The sequence below is a fragment of the Zophobas morio genome, unplaced genomic scaffold (genome assembly GCF_036711695.1).
Source record: "Zophobas morio isolate AGI-343-1 ecotype UQ-CSIRO unplaced genomic scaffold, CSIRO_AGI_Zmor_V1 ptg000008l, whole genome shotgun sequence".
In the NCBI taxonomy this organism is placed as follows: Eukaryota; Metazoa; Arthropoda; class Insecta; order Coleoptera; family Tenebrionidae; genus Zophobas; species Zophobas morio.
Genome location: NW_026972113.1, coordinates 444626 through 464873, shown reverse-complemented (window position 1 = coordinate 464873; position 20248 = coordinate 444626). Strand labels below are relative to the sequence as shown.

The window sequence follows — 20248 nt, the reverse complement described above, 5'->3', positions numbered from 1 at the left end:
TTGTTTCAGTGTCTGTCAAATTGTATTTTTTGAACGCTTCATTTTCACTTTAGAGTAACGTTTTTAGAAATTCTAGGGTTTTCTAAGTTTTCACTACAGTATCCATGTATACATATCTAATGGTTTATTGTTGTAAATGCAGAGGATTTGCAGTGGTTGAAACATAAAACATGTAGTTGGTACGACTGATTTAAAAATGACACAAGGTCCTCTTCAAACACTTTGGTTGTCAGACTTGAGTAACGACAAATCACTTTAAAATTAATTAAGAATTTAGTTTGTCATGTGATGGAAAAAAGTCCTCTAGTGAGCCATGAAATTTATAATTAAACTGATAATGTTGGTATTGCAGCTATTTGACACTTTGTTTGACATCTATTTAATGGTAACTGTCAAACTAAAAGAAAACGTGTTAGTGTTGCCAACATAATTATTTAAAAAATAAATTTCATGGCCTACTAGAGGATAAACTAAGGTTGGGAGTGTACGTCTGATCTGAAAATTACATATAACATTCAAAATAATTATTGGATAATAGCTGCTGTTACGTAAACATGGACGTTTAAATTTAGCATAGGTAACACAGCACTTATTTTTTAGCGATTTGCAGTGGACTGAACCATTAAACTTGTAGTTGGTACGACTGGTTTAAAATGACACGATTTGCTTGAAATTTCACACATCTGGTTATTATTGTACAAAATACACCCCAAAGAACACTTAAACGTGCACGTATTCATTCCTCCTATAACCGGAAATTTAATTATGCCGTTCATGAGCGACACGTGACACTCTTCCGATATCGGTTCCCCGCATCTGATTGCGGTTTCTTCGCAACAGGTGTTCCATATTTTTCAAAATATGTTTAGTCGGAAACCGAACGTGCCACTTTCAGCCATGTTAATTTTAACATCGTGTTTCAGCTGTTACTCACAAAGCAAAAAATACCTCACGAATAACCGCAGAATTGTCGGCTTGGGTTTCGACATCTCGCTTTTATAACCAAATCCTAAATAAAAATTTTATCGCCAGAACTAAAAGCAACCGAAACAGCCCCAATTGATGGCAGCCGACAATGATCTTTAATGTCACGGCTAAGTTCCGACATTTATTTGCGGATGCGTTAGTCATCCAATTGTCGATTAACATTAGCGGCGGGTACATTGTACCATTGTTGCGTGCGATTTTTGTTAAAGAGAAGCGAGGGAATTATTACGTAAGGACGATTATAAGAAAATTACGTGGTTCTGAAGAGTAGAATGTTAATTGGGGGTTTTGGGGTAATTTAACGTCAAAGCTAATAGTTTACAGATTGGTCGGTGCGGGGAGGTGGGAAGTTACGCAACTTTGAGGCCCGTGTGCTGTTCATGTGGCACTAATTGTATTTGTTGCGTGTTATCGCAGGTGGCTGATAATTGCGACCTGGAAAATGGCAGAAAATGTCATTGGTAACTGCGTGAAGTTTGCTAAGTAATTTATTTCTGGCATTTCTTGCGTTTTGTTAATGTCTATATGAAGTCTGTTTTAACTCAATTGTTTCGTAGCTGCTTTAGATGCAAACTATTCTTGATTAAAAGAGGGAAGCGATACAATTGCAAAATAGGGTTCCTGGATATTGTTAGTAAGCGGTGTATGTATACACTGTAACGTAGCCAGGCCTGTACTTTCTTTCCGGTGATTCATAAGATGTAAATTAGGAAGTGTAGTAAACATCATAACAACTAAATGATGAAAAGGCGATAGGCATGTACCAAATAAAGCAATCCCACGAATACTAATCCAGCAATGACAATATCATTTTTATTTATTTGTCATTAAAATCGTGTTCGGTTTAGATTAGTCTAAATAGGTAAGTAATTGAAAAACAAATTCCAACAAACTGAAAAATTTGTTCTTGTGGATATGACATTTCGTTTGTACTGCATTAACTTTTACTACCCTAGCGTGACTAACCGCAAACCCCAATAAAAGCTTGTATACAGATAAGCTTATCTGTGTCAAAATGTCTATGTTTGTCGGTCAAGTCGGTTATGGAAGAGTTGTCAAAAGTGTCATCAAAATTTGCCGCTTTGTAGAAACGATGAATATATTTATTTAAATTTGAACTGCTGGTTGCCTACATCGCAAACGCCATAATTAATTAAAAAAATAATTTGAATTTTTGAAAGAAAAATATTGTATTGAATAATGTAAAGTTTGCAATTGGTAAAGGTTGTCAGATTTGAATAACAACGTGTTGGAAATTGACGTAACGTCATTTTGAAATCAGGAGTGCCAATCGAGGGCCCAAACCAACCTAAATTAACCAAGAGTCAATATTTATTTATATGAATGTAATTTATTAAATTGTATTATTAATTTGTAATGCTTTTCCACTCCGAGTCGGAAGTAAAAATCGTTAAAAATACAAGTGTAGCAAGGTTTGTGAGTGGTACTTTTGTACGTCTGACGCGTATTCGCCTACGACATAATTAATCTAGACTCTAAATTTTCTGCTGACCCTTTTTATAATAAGCACAACATCCTAACATCCCTTATAACTCGTTGAGTGGTTTCTATTTAACCCATTTCATTTCACTTTATACCCCCCTGGAGTCCATTCCTACACTACTCTCAAACATCGTTTCATTTCTATTAATGTCTAATGAGTTTTTCTGTCTTTAAATGGAACATCTTGTTATTACATCCCTGCATTCCGGCTAATCTTCTGCAAACATCTGCCATTCTTTTCTGCTCGTTTTTCTTGCGTGGAGGGACACAGACTCATTAATATTTAGCTATTTGAAACACGAAAATGTCTTACGTCCCTGCCTCACGTAAATACGACTTTGACCTTCACCCTATCTAAATCGATATAGACTTACGGTAGGAGACTGTGACATCGGCCAAGTTTTTGCATTTATTGGGGGGCACATGGTCGTAACTGCACGATCTCGGAGGTAATATAAATAGACGAAGGTGGCTCTTGTTTATGGCTTTCATAAGTATCGATTTTGGGGCGAGCGGTTTATAGTCGGCGGATCAAGATTTGTGTTGGGGCGGTTTGGGAGTCCGGGTTTCGTGTTTAATGAGCTGCATGGGGGATTAAAGACCTAGTCGAGTTACTGACCGCGAGTTTGGTACCTAAAACACATAAATAACTGGATAATGCTTGAACAACCTCCTTGGTAAAGATCCTCGTGTCATTTTTAACCACGTTGATTTGATAGTTGGGTGAACTAGAACGGTCTATGTATGTTTCTGAGCATCCCAAAACAAAAACGGCCTCCAATCAATATTACAGCCACTGAAAGACATTTCTAGGACAAGTAAACGCCATGAGTCATCGATTTTTCAGTTTATTATCAGCTAGAAGGAAACTATTCAAAGCCGGCGAAAGTTAATAATTTTTGACAACGTATCATTAGCGATTTCTCTAATTATTCGAGTCTCGAGTGGGCGTATTATTGTATTCAAAATTCTAATTTTGCGGATCTTCCTACATACTTATTTACAAAGCAATCAGCTAGAAAACCGTTGCAGTTGACCACCATCTGTTTCGCCTCGCCGCACTTAATAAATAATTGCGGCTTCATTCGTCATCGTACCATTTTCCCAATTATTAATGAAATTACTCCTCTCTGTCGCATCATCCATTTAGAAACAGCACCAGACACCAAATGCTCTTAATGATGTAGATCTATCTATAACGGAAGCCGTTCTAGCTCCATACGAATCCAACAAAAATAGCACCGCGACCATATGTCGATGTTTTATTTATTTTACGTTGTTTTTCACTATAGTTTACTGGTATCAAGTTATGTGCGATTTTTACTCGGCTTTTGTTTGGCCGGAGCGCGGTTAGAACAACAAATAGATAGGATTTCACACGGTGTTTATTCCACTTTTTAATTAATGCTGCTTGTTTCAGAATGACGAAGTGAAATTTAGAAGTTCTTCCTATAAAATGGAACCCCTGCTGGCGGGAAAACAGCACAATGGCTCATCAACGAACGTGAGTTGTTTGTTATTTTGGGACGGATCCATTTGTTTTCTAAAAACGGTCATAGAAATTAATTTCGGATTAAGAGCTCTCGGAGTGATTTATTGCGAGTTGAGAGATGCGCGAGATTAATGAGAACACTTTAAATGTCTACAGGGTGAGGCAGTAATAACTCATTAATTGTATTAAAGATACAGCGTGATCGACAATTATTGTTACAGTTTCTATTTGTTTTTATGATTGGTAGGACTGTCACCCCACCTTACTTCCTGTTGTCAAAACTAAAATAGTTGACAATGACAATTTCAAGTGAATCGGATTAATTTAAAATATATATGTATGCTGTATTGAGTCACCTTGTGCATAATAAAATTTGCGATTACAAGGAATAAACTAAAGTATCTCTCAAGGACTTAAAATATTCAACGCTTCCATTCCAGAAATTTGTGCTCTAATCCTTCTTCTAAATTATTCCATAAATAAGGAATTTAGCGTTGTTACTTCAAAGATATCGTTGACAAAGCATAATAATGAACCAGCGCCAAAGAGAAGCTTGTTTTCAATTTAATTTAAATGGTTTAGTATGATCACACAATTTTTGATTAAATTACACAAGCTTCTGTATTAAGTAATTTATTCTGCTACAATTATTATAAATTAACGTCTACTTCGTCCACAAATCTCGCCTCCAACACCCAATATTTTAAACGAAATCTCCCTCAGTTTTTTTTTACGAGCGTTTTAACCAAGTTACTAAACTCGAACGTTCTGGAATCTCCAGACTTCATGATTTTATTCAATTATCTCCGAAGATTGGAGACGAAAACAGCTAAGCTCAGTCGAATAGGATGTCGAGATCGTTTTCGGATAAAATTTCATCTCAACGACTAAAACAGATTCGATTTTTTCAAGTCGTTTCAAAAGTGGCGCAGTCGGTAGGATGCAAATAACCATAACTCGATTAAAATAAATTCCAGTGTGACGGTGCCGCCACCAGCAGCGCGGACGGCGATACGACCTGCAGCGAGGACGAGTATGTCCCTGGCCGCCTCAGCGCCACCCACCTATCCGTCAGCAGCGAACCCGTGGCCCATCGCGACCACCTCTCCATGTTGTACCATGGCACGTGGCCCGTGGAACGAACCATGTGGAACTCGGACCCCATCTCGCGAACCACCGCCCCTGTACATAACCCCAACATGGTACAACCACGCAACCGCGTCACTTTAACCACCTAACTCGATTTTTGTAGCAGGACGTCACTAGCGTCATGAGCTTCGCTTCCAGCTCCGGCGGCGCCCTCCTCGGCAGCCCGAGTCTGTCCCGTCGGTCCTCGCAGCAACTCGAAGCCAAAGTCGACATGGTGTATAGTCTACTGGCGATGTTGAGCGGGCAAGAGCACGCCGATATGGGTGAAACGTTGCTAGCGCTGAGCACGAATCCGGAGAGTTGTCTGGCGATGCGCCAGTCGGGGTGCATTCCTTTGCTTGTACAGATGGTGAGGACCAGTGGGTTCGGGGATGGGTTTGGTGTGACGTCGTGGTTTTACAGGTGCAGTCGGACAAGGACCCGGAGGCTAGGAAGAAGGCGTCGCAGGCGCTGCAGAACTTGGTGCACTCGCAGCCGGACGAGAAGCTGAGGAAGAGGGAGGTTCGGGTTTTCAAGTTGTTGGAGAATACAAGGGGGTATACGGAAGCGCTGAGGAATCATAGGGAGTTCGAGTTGGAAGTTACGTCGTCGAGTTCGGAAGGTGATTGTGTTCATTGTGTGGTTTCTCCAATAATGGGGGAGGGTTGTAGATGATGATAAGCATCCAGTACAGACGGTGGCGCATTTAATGAAGCTGTCATTCGATGAGTTGCACAGGCAGGCGATTTGTTCGTTGGGAGGGATACACAGTATAGCTAGTTTAGTTGAGGTAAGTAGGAGAAAAGTAAATTAAAAATCAATGTTTTCTTTAACACGTGGTGTGGGATTGAATATAATTCGCAAATAGACGAAGTTTTTTTTTTGTATATAGTGGAAATTCAAGACCGATTTGCCACTAAGAAGGGCTTCCCGCGGTGCAAATTTTTTCACATACTGTATTACTTTTTTTTTCGTATGTCTATACAAGCTCATTTGTCGCTTTGTTTTGAAAAAGATCCAAAAAACAGGTCATTTTTATTTTTTGTCTTGTTCAGGAATTAGAAATAAATTTAATTTTAGTGACTTCAAGAAATTTTGTCTTCAGTACAAGATCATATCAATTTCCGCTTGATTAACCCATTCTAAAGGATTTTCGGAAAATTTTTGGAAATTTAATATTCGATTTTCTCGCTTTTTTCACAAGGTATCGAACCATCGACGTCAGACTTTTCATCCAAAAGCAATTCTGAATAAGATGGCAGCAATTTCCACCCCATTAACCTATTTTAAAGGTTTTTCCAACAATTTTTGGATTTTTTGAATTTAATTTTCTTTCAATTACGTCAATTCTAAAGAACTTTTGAAAAAAGGTACCGAAACAGCGATTTAAGACTTGCCGCAACGTCAAATTTTACATCATAATCTGCCCCCCAAAAATAAAAATTGACCTGTTTTTAGATTTTTCTCAAAATAAGCAACACTTGATTTATTATGGGACTCCTTTTCATTGAAAAGCCCTCAATAGAATTGTATTCAAGGCGGAATTTCTACAGGGTTATGATCTTTCTTACATCGTAGTGGGTTATGAAATACTTTCTCAGTCTACTGATTTATAACTGAAATGTTTATTTGGTTGCATATAAACAAAGAATATTTAATAAAACCGTTGAAACAAATAACAATCGTCTTTCGTATGTCTGAATTTACATGTACCCGATATGTCAAAAAAGTGAGGTTATAACCATAGATTAATATAGATGCGACATACAGGCTGATTTTGCAAAACCATTGGAGTCCTCAACCGCCAAAGGCAAGCGCCAAATTTAAGTAGTCGGTGTCAATAAAAAAACTCGTCGCCTGAGAACTTGTTTGATCTACAGACCAGAGCGCGCTCAGGCCAATGTCGACTCTAAGCGTTCAGAAGCTATTTGGTTGGTTTAGACTATAATTTCTGCGGGAAATAGTTGTTTGGTCGGTTTTTATAACGACAAAGTGAATATTTTTGGTACATATTTAGTTTAACTAAGAATATTGTTGAAATGGTTTTTTTTTTCGGGAAAACGTTTTGGAAACACTGTGTTCTATTTTGTACGATTTTTTTTTTTATGTTTTTAGTGACAATTTTTGTGGTTGTTTTCGATACACTGTATGATATTAACAGTGAGAAAAATTAAAATAATCGAAAATTCGAAAAATCGAGAAATCTAATAATAGAAAAATCGAAACCTTAAAAAATCGTAAAACCGAAACATTGAAAAATCGAAATATCGAACAACTGAAAATCGAAAAAATGTAAAATTTAAAAATCGAATAACGAAAAATCGAAACTCCCAAATTTAAAAAATGGGATAAACTGAAAAATCGAAACATCGAAAAACAGGAAAATCGATAAACTGAGAAATCGAAAAATCAAAAGATCAAGAAATTGTGGAGTCGAAAAGTCGAACAATTGAGAAACCGAAATAGGTCAAAATCGAAAAGTTAAAAATTGAACAATTTATAAATTGAGAAATTGCCAATCAAAATATCGAAAAATCCAAATCTTGATAAATCGAGAAATCAAAAAACTTAAAAATTCGAAAAATTGAGAGATTGAAAGATCCAAAGAACGTGAAATCGAAAAGTGATGAAGTCGAAAAATAGAGAAATCGACAAACAAAAAGTTAAAAGTTGAAAAATTGGAAAAGCCGAAAAATCTAAAAACGAAAAAATGGAAAACTAGAAAAACCGAGAAATCGAAATAGGCCAAAATAAAAAATTGAAAAAATGATAAATCGAAAACCTGAACAATCAAATCTCGATAAATCGGAAATGAAAAATTAACAAATCGAAAAACTGAAAAACAGACCATCTGAAACCAGGAAGTCGAAAATAGGAAGCTTAAGAAATATTGAAAAATTAAAATATCAAAAGATTGAAAAATCTAAAATTTAAAAATCCAAAAATTGAAAGATCGAAAAAGTAAAAAGGTAGACACATCGAAATACCCGGAAGTCAAAAATAGAAAAGCCGAAGAATTGAAATATGTATTGAAAAATCCTAAAACTGAAATACCTAAAAACTGAAAAATCGAAAAATCAAAAAAGTGAAGCCGAAAAATAGAAACCTTAAAAAATCGAAAAATTGAAAAATCAAAAACCTGAAAAATCAAAAAATTAAAGAATTGAAGAACAGGAAAATCGAAACACTCGAAAGCCAAGAAATGGGAAAATCAAAACAACGATTAATTGAAAAATCGAAAAATTGAGAGTTTATAAAAGTCAAATTTGAAAAATTAAAAAATCGAAAATTTTACAAAATGACAATTGAAAAACAGAAAATCTAAAACCGACTTTTTGATGTTTCATATTTTTGATTTCCCGATTTTTGAATGTTTCTTAAATTTAAGATTTTTCGATTTTTCGACATCTCGACTTTTCGATTTCCCGATTTTTAGATTTTTCAATTTTGCAATTTTTTCATGTTTCGATTCTTCGATTTTTCGATTTTTCGATTTTATAACTTTTCCAGATTTGGATTGTGGATTTTTTTTATTTCGCGATTTTTCAGTTTGTTGCTTCTTCAATTTTTGGATTTTTTACGTTTTAAAATTTTCGAGATATTGTTTTTTCCTTTTTGCTTTTTTAGTTTTTAGATTTTCAATTTCTCCTTTTCCAATTTTTCAATTTTTGGAGCTTGTGATGTTTTGATTTTCGAGTTTACTAAATTTTTGAATATTTCAATTTTTCTAATTTTCGATTTTTCAGGTATCTGCTTTCTCTATTTTTCAACATTCAATTTTAGGAATTTTTCAAATTTTAAGGAATCTTTCAATTTCCGTATTTTTCAATTTTTCCAAGATTCATTTCTCGGTTTTTCGATTTTTCGACTTTCGGCCGTTTCGATTTTTCGGTTTTCCAATTTTTCCCTTTTTCTATTTTCCAATTTTTCGACATTTCAGTTTTTGGGATTTTCCAACTTCTCAATATTTCAGGTTTTCACTTCTTCCATTTTTCCATTTTCTAAATGGATTTTTGGATTACCTATTTTTTTGATTTTTCAGTTTTTCGAGTTTACGTTTAAAATTGTTTGATGTTTCGAATTTTTCATTTTTCGACATCTCAGGTTTCCGTCTGCTCCCTTTTTTTTGATTTTTTAATTCTTCGATTTTCGATTTCTCCATTTTTTAGGTTTCCGGTTTCTCAACTTTTTAGCAAACATTTCGATTATGGGAATTTTTCAATTTCTGTATTTTTCAATTTTTCGATATTTTAATTTTTCGATTTTTTAAATTTTGAATTTTTCGATTTTTCTGATGCTTTAGTTTCGATGTTTGGCCTTTTCTGATTTCGATTTATCAGTTTTTCAATTTTTAGATTCCAGTTGGGGTAAGTGTAGTTATTTACGCCATTGGTTTCTACTTAATATTGATTATCAGAATATACTCTGAATTTTTCCACAATTTTTGAAATTTAATTAAATACATTTTCTTTCGATCACCAGAACTAGTTCATTTTGTCAATTTTTGGATTTTTCAGTTTTTGAATTTTTTAATAAGTATTTCAGTTTTTCGATGTTTAATTTCCCGATTTTTCAATTTTTAACACTTCAATTTTTCAATTCTTAGCTAATTGAATAAGTCGAAGAATCGAAATATTGAAAAATCCCAAAACTTAAATATCGAAAAACTGAAAAGTGAAAGAAAAACTAAAAATGGAAAACTAAATCGGCAAATCAAAACATTGAAAAATCGAAGAATTTAAAACGACAATTGAAACCAGAAAATCTAAAACCGGTAAGTCGAAAAATCGAAAGATTAAGCGATCGAAAAATTGAAAAATCGAAAAAGTAAAAAATCGACACAACGAAAACTCCAGAAGTCAAAAATCGAAAAGTCGAAGAATCAAAATATCGAAAAATCTCAAAACCGAAATATCGAAAAGCTGAAAAATGAAAGAAAACCTGAAAAATCCGAAAACTGAAATATCCAAAAACTGAGAACCTAAAAAGTCGAGAAATTGAGCAATAGAAAAATCCAAAAAGTGAAGTCGAAAAATTGAAACCTTAAAAAAATTAAAAACCTGAAAAATCGAAAAATTATAGAATTGAAGAACAGTAATATCGAAACCCTCGAAAGTCAAGAAATGGGAAACTCAAAACATCGATGAATTAAAAAATCGAAAAATTGACAGTTTATAAATGTCAAATTTGAAAAATCGAAAATCTGAAAAAACGACAATTGAAAAACAGAAAATCTAAAGCCGGGAAGTCGAAAAATCGATTGATTAAGAAATCAAAACATTTGAAAAATTCGAAAACTTGAAAAACTGAAAGATCGAAGAACTGAAATGAACAATCGAGAAATCGATAAATCTAAAATTTTAAATACTGAAAAATTAAAATATCAAAAAACTGAAAAATCTAAAATTTAAAAATTGAAAAATCGAAAAACGACAATTAAAAAACAGAAAATCTAAAACCGGGAAGTCGAAAAATCGAAAGATTAAGACATCGAAACATTTGAAAAATTGAAATATGGAAGAGCTCAAATGAAAAATCGAGAAATGGAAAAATCTAAAATTTTAAACATTGAAAAATTAAAATACCAAAAAATTGAGAAGTCTAAAATTTAAAAATCGAAAAAGTAAAAAGCCGACACATTGAAAAATCCAGAAGTCAAAAATGGAAAAGTCGAAGAACAGAAATATTTAAAAATCCCAAAACTGAAATATCCAAGAACCTAAAAAGTCGAAAAATTGAACAACAGAAAAATCCAAAAAGTGAAGTCGAAATATCGAAACCTTAAAAAAATCGAAAAATTGAAAAATCAAAAACCTGCAAAATCGTAAGATCGAAAAATTGAATAATAAGTAAACTGAAAAATCCCAAAACTGAGAAATTAAAAAATTGAAAAATTGAGAAATAGAAAAATCAAAAAAGTGAAGTTGAAAAATCGAAACCTGAAAAAATAGAAAAATTGAAAAACCAAAAAACATTAATTGAAAAATCGACAAATAGAGTTTATAAAAGTCCAAAAATTGAAAAATCGAAATATTTAAAAATCGTAAAATTGAAGAGAAAAACTGAAAACCGAGAAATTGAAAAATTGTAAAATCCAAAAATTAAAAAATAAATAGGAGTAAACTGGAAAGTCCCCAAACTAAAATTTAGAAAAACTGAGAATTCGAAAGTTGAAACAACAGAAATTATAGTCGAAACCGGTCAGGATCATGACTTATAAATCAAATCGTTTCCGAACGCTTAGAGTCGACATTGGCCTGAGTGCGCTCTGGTCTGTAGATCAAACAAGTTCTCAGACGACGAACTGTAATTCGTGTGACCTGAATTAAAATGAAGGAAAAAGTAAGCAGCCTGTAATATTCTGGTAAATCTAGTGTCAATTTGTCGAAAGTAAAACGCGCCGTTAAAAATATTATAACATTTTTTCTAGTTACTTTTATTCCTAGTTAGAAACAAACACTGTTGCCAACATAAGTCGAGGAGTCCTCAACCGGCATTTAATTTAAACTATGACGCTTCTCTATGTTCTCTGTTATAACGAAGTGTTATGATGCCAACTGAACGGACACTTATAGCCACCGTAGTTTATTTTCCGCTTCATTTCTTCGAAAATCCATCGTTTTTCCAAAATCGACAAGAAAAATGACAATTTTTAGGATTTGTAACCGAATATTTCGAACATTTTTTGATGGGAACAAATCGTTGAAGAGACTGAAATTAAATTTATTTTTTTAAGCAACGACGTTGTAGCTAGTTGCCAATATGTATTATTTGACAGTTATTGAAGTCATGTTGATGTTGCCAACATAGTTTTTTTTAACATTAAATTTCAAAAGTTTCTATAGACGACTTTTTTTTAATAAATTAAATGCGACTGTGGTCAAACGTCAAATCCTTTTTGAAGCCACCTACGATGTGACATTATCATAACCCATAACTAAGAAGCGCTTTCCACGGTGCGACTTCTCCGTTGTTGCCCAAAAATCCACACTTTCCACACGTGTGACTTTGATTTTCTCCACCCCCAGGCCGAACATGTAAATCACGGAAGCACCGCCGACGAACAGCACTGCATCCTCATGCGTAGATATGCTTGTATGGCCCTCACCAACCTCACGTTCGGCGACAGTGGCAACAAAGCTTTATTATGTTCCTTTAGGGAGTTCATGCGAGCACTAGTTATCCAATTACAAAGCCCTAGTGACGAGCTGCGCCAGGTATACCAACCTCCTCTCCCCAAAAACCCCAACTAAACCCACCCGTGTTTAGGTAACCGCCAGCGTTTTGCGAAACCTGTCGTGGCGGGCGGACTCCACCAGCAAAGAAATCCTGCGTGAAGTCGGCAGCGTTACCGGGTTAATGAAAGCCGCCATGCTAGATAACAAAGAAAACACGCTCAAGTCAATTCTGTCAGCTTTGTGGAATTTATCGGCACACTGTACCGAAAACAAGTCGGAAATTTGTTCGGTAGAGTGCGCTTTAGGGTTTTTGGTTGACATGTTGACGTATAAAACGGTGTCGAAGTCGTTGGCGATTATAGAGAACTCGGGCGGGATTTTGAGGAACGTTTCGAGCCAGATCGCCGTCAGGGATGACTATAGGGAGGTTTTGAGGCAACATAATTGTTTGCAAATTTTGTTGGATCAGTTAAAGTCCCCTAGTTTGACTATCGTGAGTAACGCTTGTGGCACTTTGTGGAATCTGTCGGCAAAGTGTCCACAAGACCAGGAGGCGTTGTGGCAAATGGGGGCACCTGCGATGCTTAGAAGTTTGAACCACTCAAAACACAAAATGATCGCGATGGGGTCAAGCGCGGCTTTGAAAAATTTGTTGAGTGCAAGGCCTACTCAGACCGTCCCGACTGTACTGGATTCGACAGCTTTAGCTATGGACTTACCAGTGTTACCAACGCTAGGAGCGCGTAAACAAAAGGCCCTGTTGCAAGACTTGGACCAAACTCTCTCAGAGACGTACGAAAACATAGAGAAAGACTCACCTGTTAAAACCAAAGACGATAAACACATCGCTGCAACGACGCACGATTTTATCCAAAAATCGAAGAAATACAGTAGACAATCTAGCGACAATAGTCCTGAGTTTAAATATAGCGACTACGAGACAGATTTTTGTAGTTTGACTGAAGGCGAACCGTCGACCAGTTACGAGACCAAGCAAAATTTAAGTTTGCCTTATTTAGATAATTCGGTTAGTAGTAACGATTTGAATAAGAATTGTTTCGTGAAGAGTAGACGCAATGCGTCGGAAAACGACAATCGAACTTTTAATGTCTACTCAGATTCGGGCTTACAGTCACTGGAATCCCCCGTCAAGTTCGACCTAGATTCGGGTTCAACGAGCTCAATCGATAACGATAAGTGTAAAAAACAGTTCAAGTTGAAGGAAGTTAGCGTGTACTCAGACGAAAAGGATCATTGCTCGATCGAGGACGTTTCGGACTCGGACAACCAGTCATCGTTAGGATTTGAACACAAAGTCCACGATGAGTCCAGGTTTGTAGCAAGTCCGAGTGAGCCCTCGATGATTTTGTCGTTGCAGTTTTTTATCCAGCGGGTTGATCGCGCGCAAGGAAGTTCCACATTCTTCGGGGTTGTCCACCCCCACGTTACCCCACCCGAACTTCAAGTACCCCAACCTGGCTTCGTCGAACGTCACGATGTTTGAAGGGAACATCGACGAAATCGACATGGACGACATTTCGATACACTTCGCATCAGAAGTGGGTTAACTCTCACATATATATGTTTAAAAAAAAAACTGATTTCTGCGTTGCAGCAAAGCAAAGACGGCGACGATGACACCGAAAAGCGCGACGTCGAAAACGAGAAAAAGTCGCACCTCCAGGAAATCGTGGAGGAGTCGACGAGCGAAAATCGGCGACTTACTTTTCCGAAGACCTCGGCGAGGGGCAGCGGGATTCCACTTCCCAGAAGTTTACCACGACCTATACCCAATTCAAACGTCAATCATCAGACTATCGACTTAGATTCGCCGGAACTACCAGTCGCGAAAAAAATTAACAAATCAAATATCGCTCGACTTTCTTCGGGTTTGCCACGACGGAACTTACAGACGAGCACACCCCTTAGGATTACCGGTAATGCGCGAAGGGGTGAGGGGTCAAGCGAAGCCTTTAAAGTAGAAAATATTGACATGGGTGATGATAGTTCAGTGTCGCCTATTGTTAAGACGGACGAGTCAAAAGTGACGTCGACAGACATCGAGTGAGTCTCGTTTTATCATCATTATTATTATTATTATTAATAATGTGTGTTCGTAGTTGTAGTTTACCGGAGGTGGAGTTTTCAAGCAGCAGCGACCAAAGTAAGTATACTTAAAAAAAAAAAAAAATAATAATAATAATAATGATGATGATATTTTTGTTTGTAGCTAACCTAAGTCCACAGGACCTCCACCACCACAAACCCCCTCCCACCCCACTCAACTTCGACCAGATGGAGAAACCCAAAGTGTCCAGCCCCACCGACTTCTCCTACCTCAGTCCAGAAGCCTGCGTCAACTTTAACCTAAAGCACGACCGCGACCGCCTCCTGGAGCGCAGTTGCGAGGAGAACAACCTCATGGACAACCGCATGCTGGACCCCGACGCCATGATCGAGTCTCTGGACCGTTTCACGGCCGAGTTGGTCTCGCAGGCGTCGCATTTGCAGAGTAACGGCGAGGATAAGTACAAGGATAATACGTGGAACGAGGATACGTCGCCTAACGAAGTTACTTTTCCGAGTATTTCCGGGAGTGCGCCGAACGTGATTACTTTCGGGAGTAACGAGTCGTCGGTGCCGGAAACCAGTGACGAGAAGGAGAAGGAAGTGGAGAAGGAGAGGGAGAGCGAGCATCAGTCGAACGACTTTTCGTCGATCAACACGAACACGAGCACGATGACGGAGTCGACGCTGATTGCGATCGAGGCGACGAAGATGGCGACGGTGAGTGTGGGAGTGGGAGCGGGGTGAAGTTGGGTTCGGATTTGGTTTTTCGATGGTTTTCTTTAGATAGTTCTTCTGTCGGTCGACGACTGTCTTCCGTTTTTCGATGGTTTGTTGGATCTATTTTCTGTCAGTAGCTGTCTTCTGGTGGTTTTCTTTCAGTGACTTTTTCGTTTTTCAATAAACTTGGTCTCTCCTTCGACGGCCTACTTTTCTCTTCTGACTTTCCTTTTTTCTCATTCCATGGCCCTTTTCTCTCTGTCGATGCCGAATTTCTCTTTCAATGGCCCTCTTTTATCTTTCGGCGGCCACCTTCTATCTTTCGATGGCCCCTTCTCTCTTTCTATGGCCCTTTCCTCTTTTGATGGCTTTCGTCTCTCTTTCAACGGCCCTCTTCTTTCTTTCAATGGTCTTCTTCTCCAATTCTATATTCCTCTTCTCTCTTTCGATGACCCTCTTCTCCAATTCTATATCCCTCTTTTTATATTCCTGATTCAAATCAAAATCGATTTAAGTAAACAAAACACGAATCCAAATCCAAATTCGAAGCTAACTTCACCAATCAAACGCCGTCCGTTAACATCTTCAATTTTATGACGTCCCGCACCAAAAACGAGCTCGCTTTCGGTGCGTCACGTTATTCTATTAAATGAAGATAACAATTACTGCGAACATTTCCACTGTATTGTTTTGTTTGTGTTTACCAGGTGTTCAAAACCGAGGCCGAAATGTCGCACAGCATCAGCAGCGTCGCGTCCTTGGAACTAGACAAAGTCCAGCCGCCATCTTTACTGGACTCTATGAGTCTGGACCTAACCAAAAGCCCGAAGTTGACAGCGCGCAAAAAATCCCTCCCCAAAGCACTGATGGTGAAAAGAGCCCTCAGCAACTCGCTGAACAACGGTTCCAGTTTAGAAAGTCTCGAGAACCACAGTTTATCCAACCTAGATCAAGTGAATCCCCCATCGGCAATGGCCGAAGTACTCGACATGGAAGGCAGTATCACCAGTGTTGCCAGTCTACCGAGCGAAAACAACGAACTTAAAACAGATTTCGTTATTAACGGCTCGGTAAACAAAAACAACTCGTTCTTAACGTCGAGACTGAGTCACGTGGTTAGCAACGTTTCGAACTTGAACAGTGTGACGGATTTGGAGAACATCAATCCGCCGTCTTTGTTTAACGAGATCACGGATTTGTGTAACTCGTTGGCTGACGTTCCCACGGAAGCTATCGGTAGTGAAACCGAGATGTTTGAGGATTGTCACACTCACGTGTTACCGACGGAAGATGACGTCACTGAATTCTCGGACGCTAATAGCGCGACGCCCATTCAGTCTGACGTCAGCAGCCCGGAAGTGTCGCCCAAGAAGAACAAGAGTATTAAAAAGCCGATGACGTTGAAACAGAGGCGAAATTTAGCGCGCGATCGATACAAGACTTACACGATAGCGGCGGAGATGTTGACACGAGAGGAAGATGAAAAACAGTCGACTTCGGAGGATTTTAACACCGTCAATTGTTCGCCAACCGAGAATTACTACTCGGTGATTGATACTCATACGTATAGTGTGAAGAGCAGCGAGAAGTTGACGCCGAAGCAGAAACGACAGAATGACAGGTCGAGGTTTGAGACTCAGGTGGTGGAGGAGGCGGTGACTGAGTTGTTGCAACAACCGGTGATAGAGAGCAGTTCGCCGAGGGAGGAGAGAGGGGATGAAACGCCGCAAAGTAGTCCTGGGGGAAGTCCGGCCAGAACTAAATTGAGTATAAGGAGGAATTTTATGCAGAAGAGGTTGGAAAATAGGGATAGGTTTAAAACGCAGACTTTGACTGAGGCGAGTTTTTCTCCGGAGTTGTCGGCTTCGCCCGAAGCTGATCTGCATTTGCTGGTACAAAGGGAGGCTAATTTGGTGCTGAAGAGTTTGAGGGAGACTAAAACTAGTACGGACGAGTTGCTGGAATGCGAGACTTTGAGTCTCGTGTCGAATGACGACGATTCTGAACATAATTCAGGTAGGTGGTGGCTCAAAATTTTTGGTTTATTTTGGGATTATACGGAATTAATCCATTTCCCAGAAGTACTTTTTTCTAATTGTAAACAAAAATTGGTTTTTTAAATTTTAGAGATTTTATCGTGGTTGGTACGACAAATGTCAAGTTGTAACGTTTGAAGTTTAAATTTTCACAATAATAATAGTTATTTATGTTACAAGTGTTGAAAACGGTCCATTGCATTACGAACGGGAATACGGCGCGAGAGTACAATATTTTTTGCGCTGCCTTTTTGAAAAAATAACATTTTTCAATCGCTAAAAGAATAAATATTACTGAACCGAAATTATGTTGGTATTGAATTTATCACCAAATACGTCAAATACCAATCTGTCAATTTGTCCGGGCTAGATTTTGAATTTCAAAGTTGAAATGGAAATTCGTGGACGTATTCAGAGAACTGCAGATAAAGCAACTGCAAATTTGTTGCCTGCAAAAGCCGCAAATCCATATGAAGCCGAATATCAAAAATGCATCAAGTGGTGCGAAAAAAATAAAATACGCGAATTTTCTGAAACGACCCTCTTGGTTTATTTCCAAATTAAGTCGGAAATTATGAAAGCATCCACACTGTGGACAATATATTCAGTTCTGAAAAGTACTCTTGGCATCAAACATAACATAAATCATTCGAAATTTTATAAATTAACAACGTTTTTAAAGCGGCAGAATGACACAAGCCCAAGAAGTCGGAAATACTTACCAGTGGAAACATTTTTATATACGGCTTCAGATCAGAGAGAATCTTGTGATTATGATTCAGCGTGAGGTTGCGAATAACGTCAAGTTTAAACGGTTTTTTTAATTAACAAGAACTACTAACAAACAGTAATAGTTGTCAACAACATAAACCAAACCACCGATTAGTGTCAACTGTCAAATTACTACAAATCTAAATTTTGATCAACAAATTCCCCTATTTAAGATTACAACTTAAATTGCACTTTTTTTAAATTTCGAGCCACTTTTTGTTATAATAACTTTAGATACTTGATTATCAATTAGTAGTAATTACTTTCTGATACTCAATTTATTTTTTTAAAGCTTAAATTCCTCGTTTGTATATTGCAACACTAGATCCTTTTTCATTGCCATTGCGACACGCCACGTGTCAACGTAAAATGTCAATTACAACTATGGCAGCGCAAAAATAAATTTAAACTAACAAATGTTATACAATTTGACATTTGTCATACCAACTGCGACCAAATTTCCCAAAATTTTAGAAATTCCAATTTTTATTTAAAAGTAGGAAAAGAGGTGCAAATGTCACTGTTACATAATATAACAGTGGGATTTATAATCTTGCTGTTGCCGTTGAAGTTCCCGTTCCAATTGCTGTTGAGAAAAAAAAAAACAAAATGTAGCCCCTCCCACCCGCCCTATTTCAATTGTGATGATTTTTTTATTCGTCGTGAGCCAAGAGGGCGGAGCTTAACTGCAAAATCCATATTTCTCTACGAGAAATTAAAAACATGTTTTTGAGTATGCATACTGAAATAAATCTGAAGCCCCACCCATACCCGCCCCGATCTCAATTCTCAAGTGTGATGAATTTTTCATTCGTTGTCAGATCAAGGGGCGGTGCTTAATTGCAACTTCTACTTCGCACCTCTTTTCCCAGTTTTAAATAAAAAATTGAATTCCTAAAATTAACTGTCACTATTTTCAGGAAGCCCCATCAACTATAGAACCTACCACAAAAGCTGGGGTTTAACAAAAAACATCCCCGTCATCGACCCACCCCCTCCTCCGCCCCCCGTCCAGGACCGCCTCCCGTCGCCCGCCTCCGACCCCGAACCAACCCCCGACGACCAGCCCGCCAAACCAAAGATAACAAAACCTTCCGAAAAGCCCCCGGAAGAAGAGCCCCCCGAAGAAGAACCCCAAGGCAAAGCAATACGGGGCAGACGAAAACCCCTCTACTCGAAATCCACAAGCAAAATAGCCCCAAAAACCCCACTCAAACCACTCAAAAACATGACCTCGAATCTAGTCAAAAACGTGACCTCCTCCATCAAGCAAGTGAAGCAGACGAAGCCTCCAGCTAAACCCCCCACTCCGCAGAGTCGCGCTTCCAGCGGTTACGGCACCAGGTCGAGCTCGCCCAAGACCGGCGCCAGCGCGAAGCCAAAGCTGGAGCGCCAGGGGACCTTCACGAAAGAGGAACCGGCGCCCGCGGCCCCCAGGAGCCGGATACCCACTCCCGGGAGCGCGAAAACCGCGTCGAAGATCCCGGCGAAGGCGCGACCGGCGACGTCGGCGAGCTCGGACAGGGTAGCGGTGAGGAACACGAGGACGGGGTACGCTAGATCCACGAGCGCGGATAGCACCAGGAGGGCGCCGAACGCGGCGAGTGTCGTGAAGAGAGCGTCGATTCCGACGCCGAGTCAGCGGAGTGGGAGCAACACGAGTTTGAACACGGCGGCTACTAATACAAAGAAACAAGTTACCAGTAAAATAGCTAGTTTATGGAAGAAGATCGAGGAGAGCAAGAAGCAGCCGGCGAAGAAGGACACGAGGGTGTGGATCCAAAATCCGGGGGAGGGGGGGTTGACGAGGAGTAATACGTTCGATAACAAGAACGGGGTGACGCTGAGGGGTAAAAAGAGGGATGGGGATGACGGGAAGAGGGTATCGAGGTTGGGGTCGTTCATTGTGATGGACGACACGGAAGAGGGGGTGAGGATGCAGCAGGTGATCAATGCTGAGTAAGTTTTTGACTTAAGCCATATATTTCTAGTCTGACTTTGTAAGTATAAGCATTTAATATATTTGTGTAAAGACTGTATATTATTTATTTAGGTTTTTTTTTCTTTTGGTGATATTACTAGCTGTTTTAGCTAAATATATGTATATAAAATCATGTTGTTACTTTATAAAAATTATATTCACAAGTAGTTTTTTAATATTTGTAATACTCATCTCCATGACACAACTCTTAGAGGCGATTTAAAGGTGCTTTTGATGGAAGGGTGTTTCATCAAAATTCCTTTGAAATTGTGCTTTCGTCTTGTCATACAAATTGTAACAATCGATAATTTGTGAAAATATATTGCTTTAATGTTAACTTGTTGCTTATTTAGTCAGTAGTTGTGCTGAAAATAGCACGAAATAG

General features: G+C 38.2%; 1 protein-coding gene across 4 annotated transcripts in view; it reads left to right on the top strand.

Annotated features, from left to right (window-relative positions):
• Positions 1–20200, top strand: part of LOC135124953 (uncharacterized) — a 36983-nt gene extending 16783 nt beyond the window's left edge. For 3 of the 4 annotated variants that reach the window (XM_064050182.1, XM_064050183.1, XM_064050185.1), the window contains 13 exons: positions 3911–3994; positions 4960–5184; positions 5235–5480; positions 5534–5732; positions 5782–5900; positions 12139–12327; positions 12380–13620; positions 13667–13847; positions 13904–14352; positions 14409–14452; positions 14519–15075; positions 15783–17091; positions 18803–20200. In XM_064050182.1, coding sequence (XP_063906252.1) covers positions 3911–3994; positions 4960–5184; positions 5235–5480; positions 5534–5732; positions 5782–5900; positions 12139–12327; positions 12380–13620; positions 13667–13847; positions 13904–14352; positions 14409–14452; positions 14519–15075; positions 15783–17091; positions 18803–19845 — 5886 coding nt within the window. In that variant the 3' untranslated portion in view covers positions 19846–20200. The remainder of the gene's footprint in view (positions 1–3910; positions 3995–4959; positions 5185–5234; positions 5481–5533; positions 5733–5781; positions 5901–12138; positions 12328–12379; positions 13621–13666; positions 13848–13903; positions 14353–14408; positions 14453–14518; positions 15076–15782; positions 17092–18802) is intronic. The other variant, XM_064050184.1, reaches the window with a different exon arrangement.
• The last annotated feature ends 48 nt before the right edge of the window (positions 20201–20248 follow it).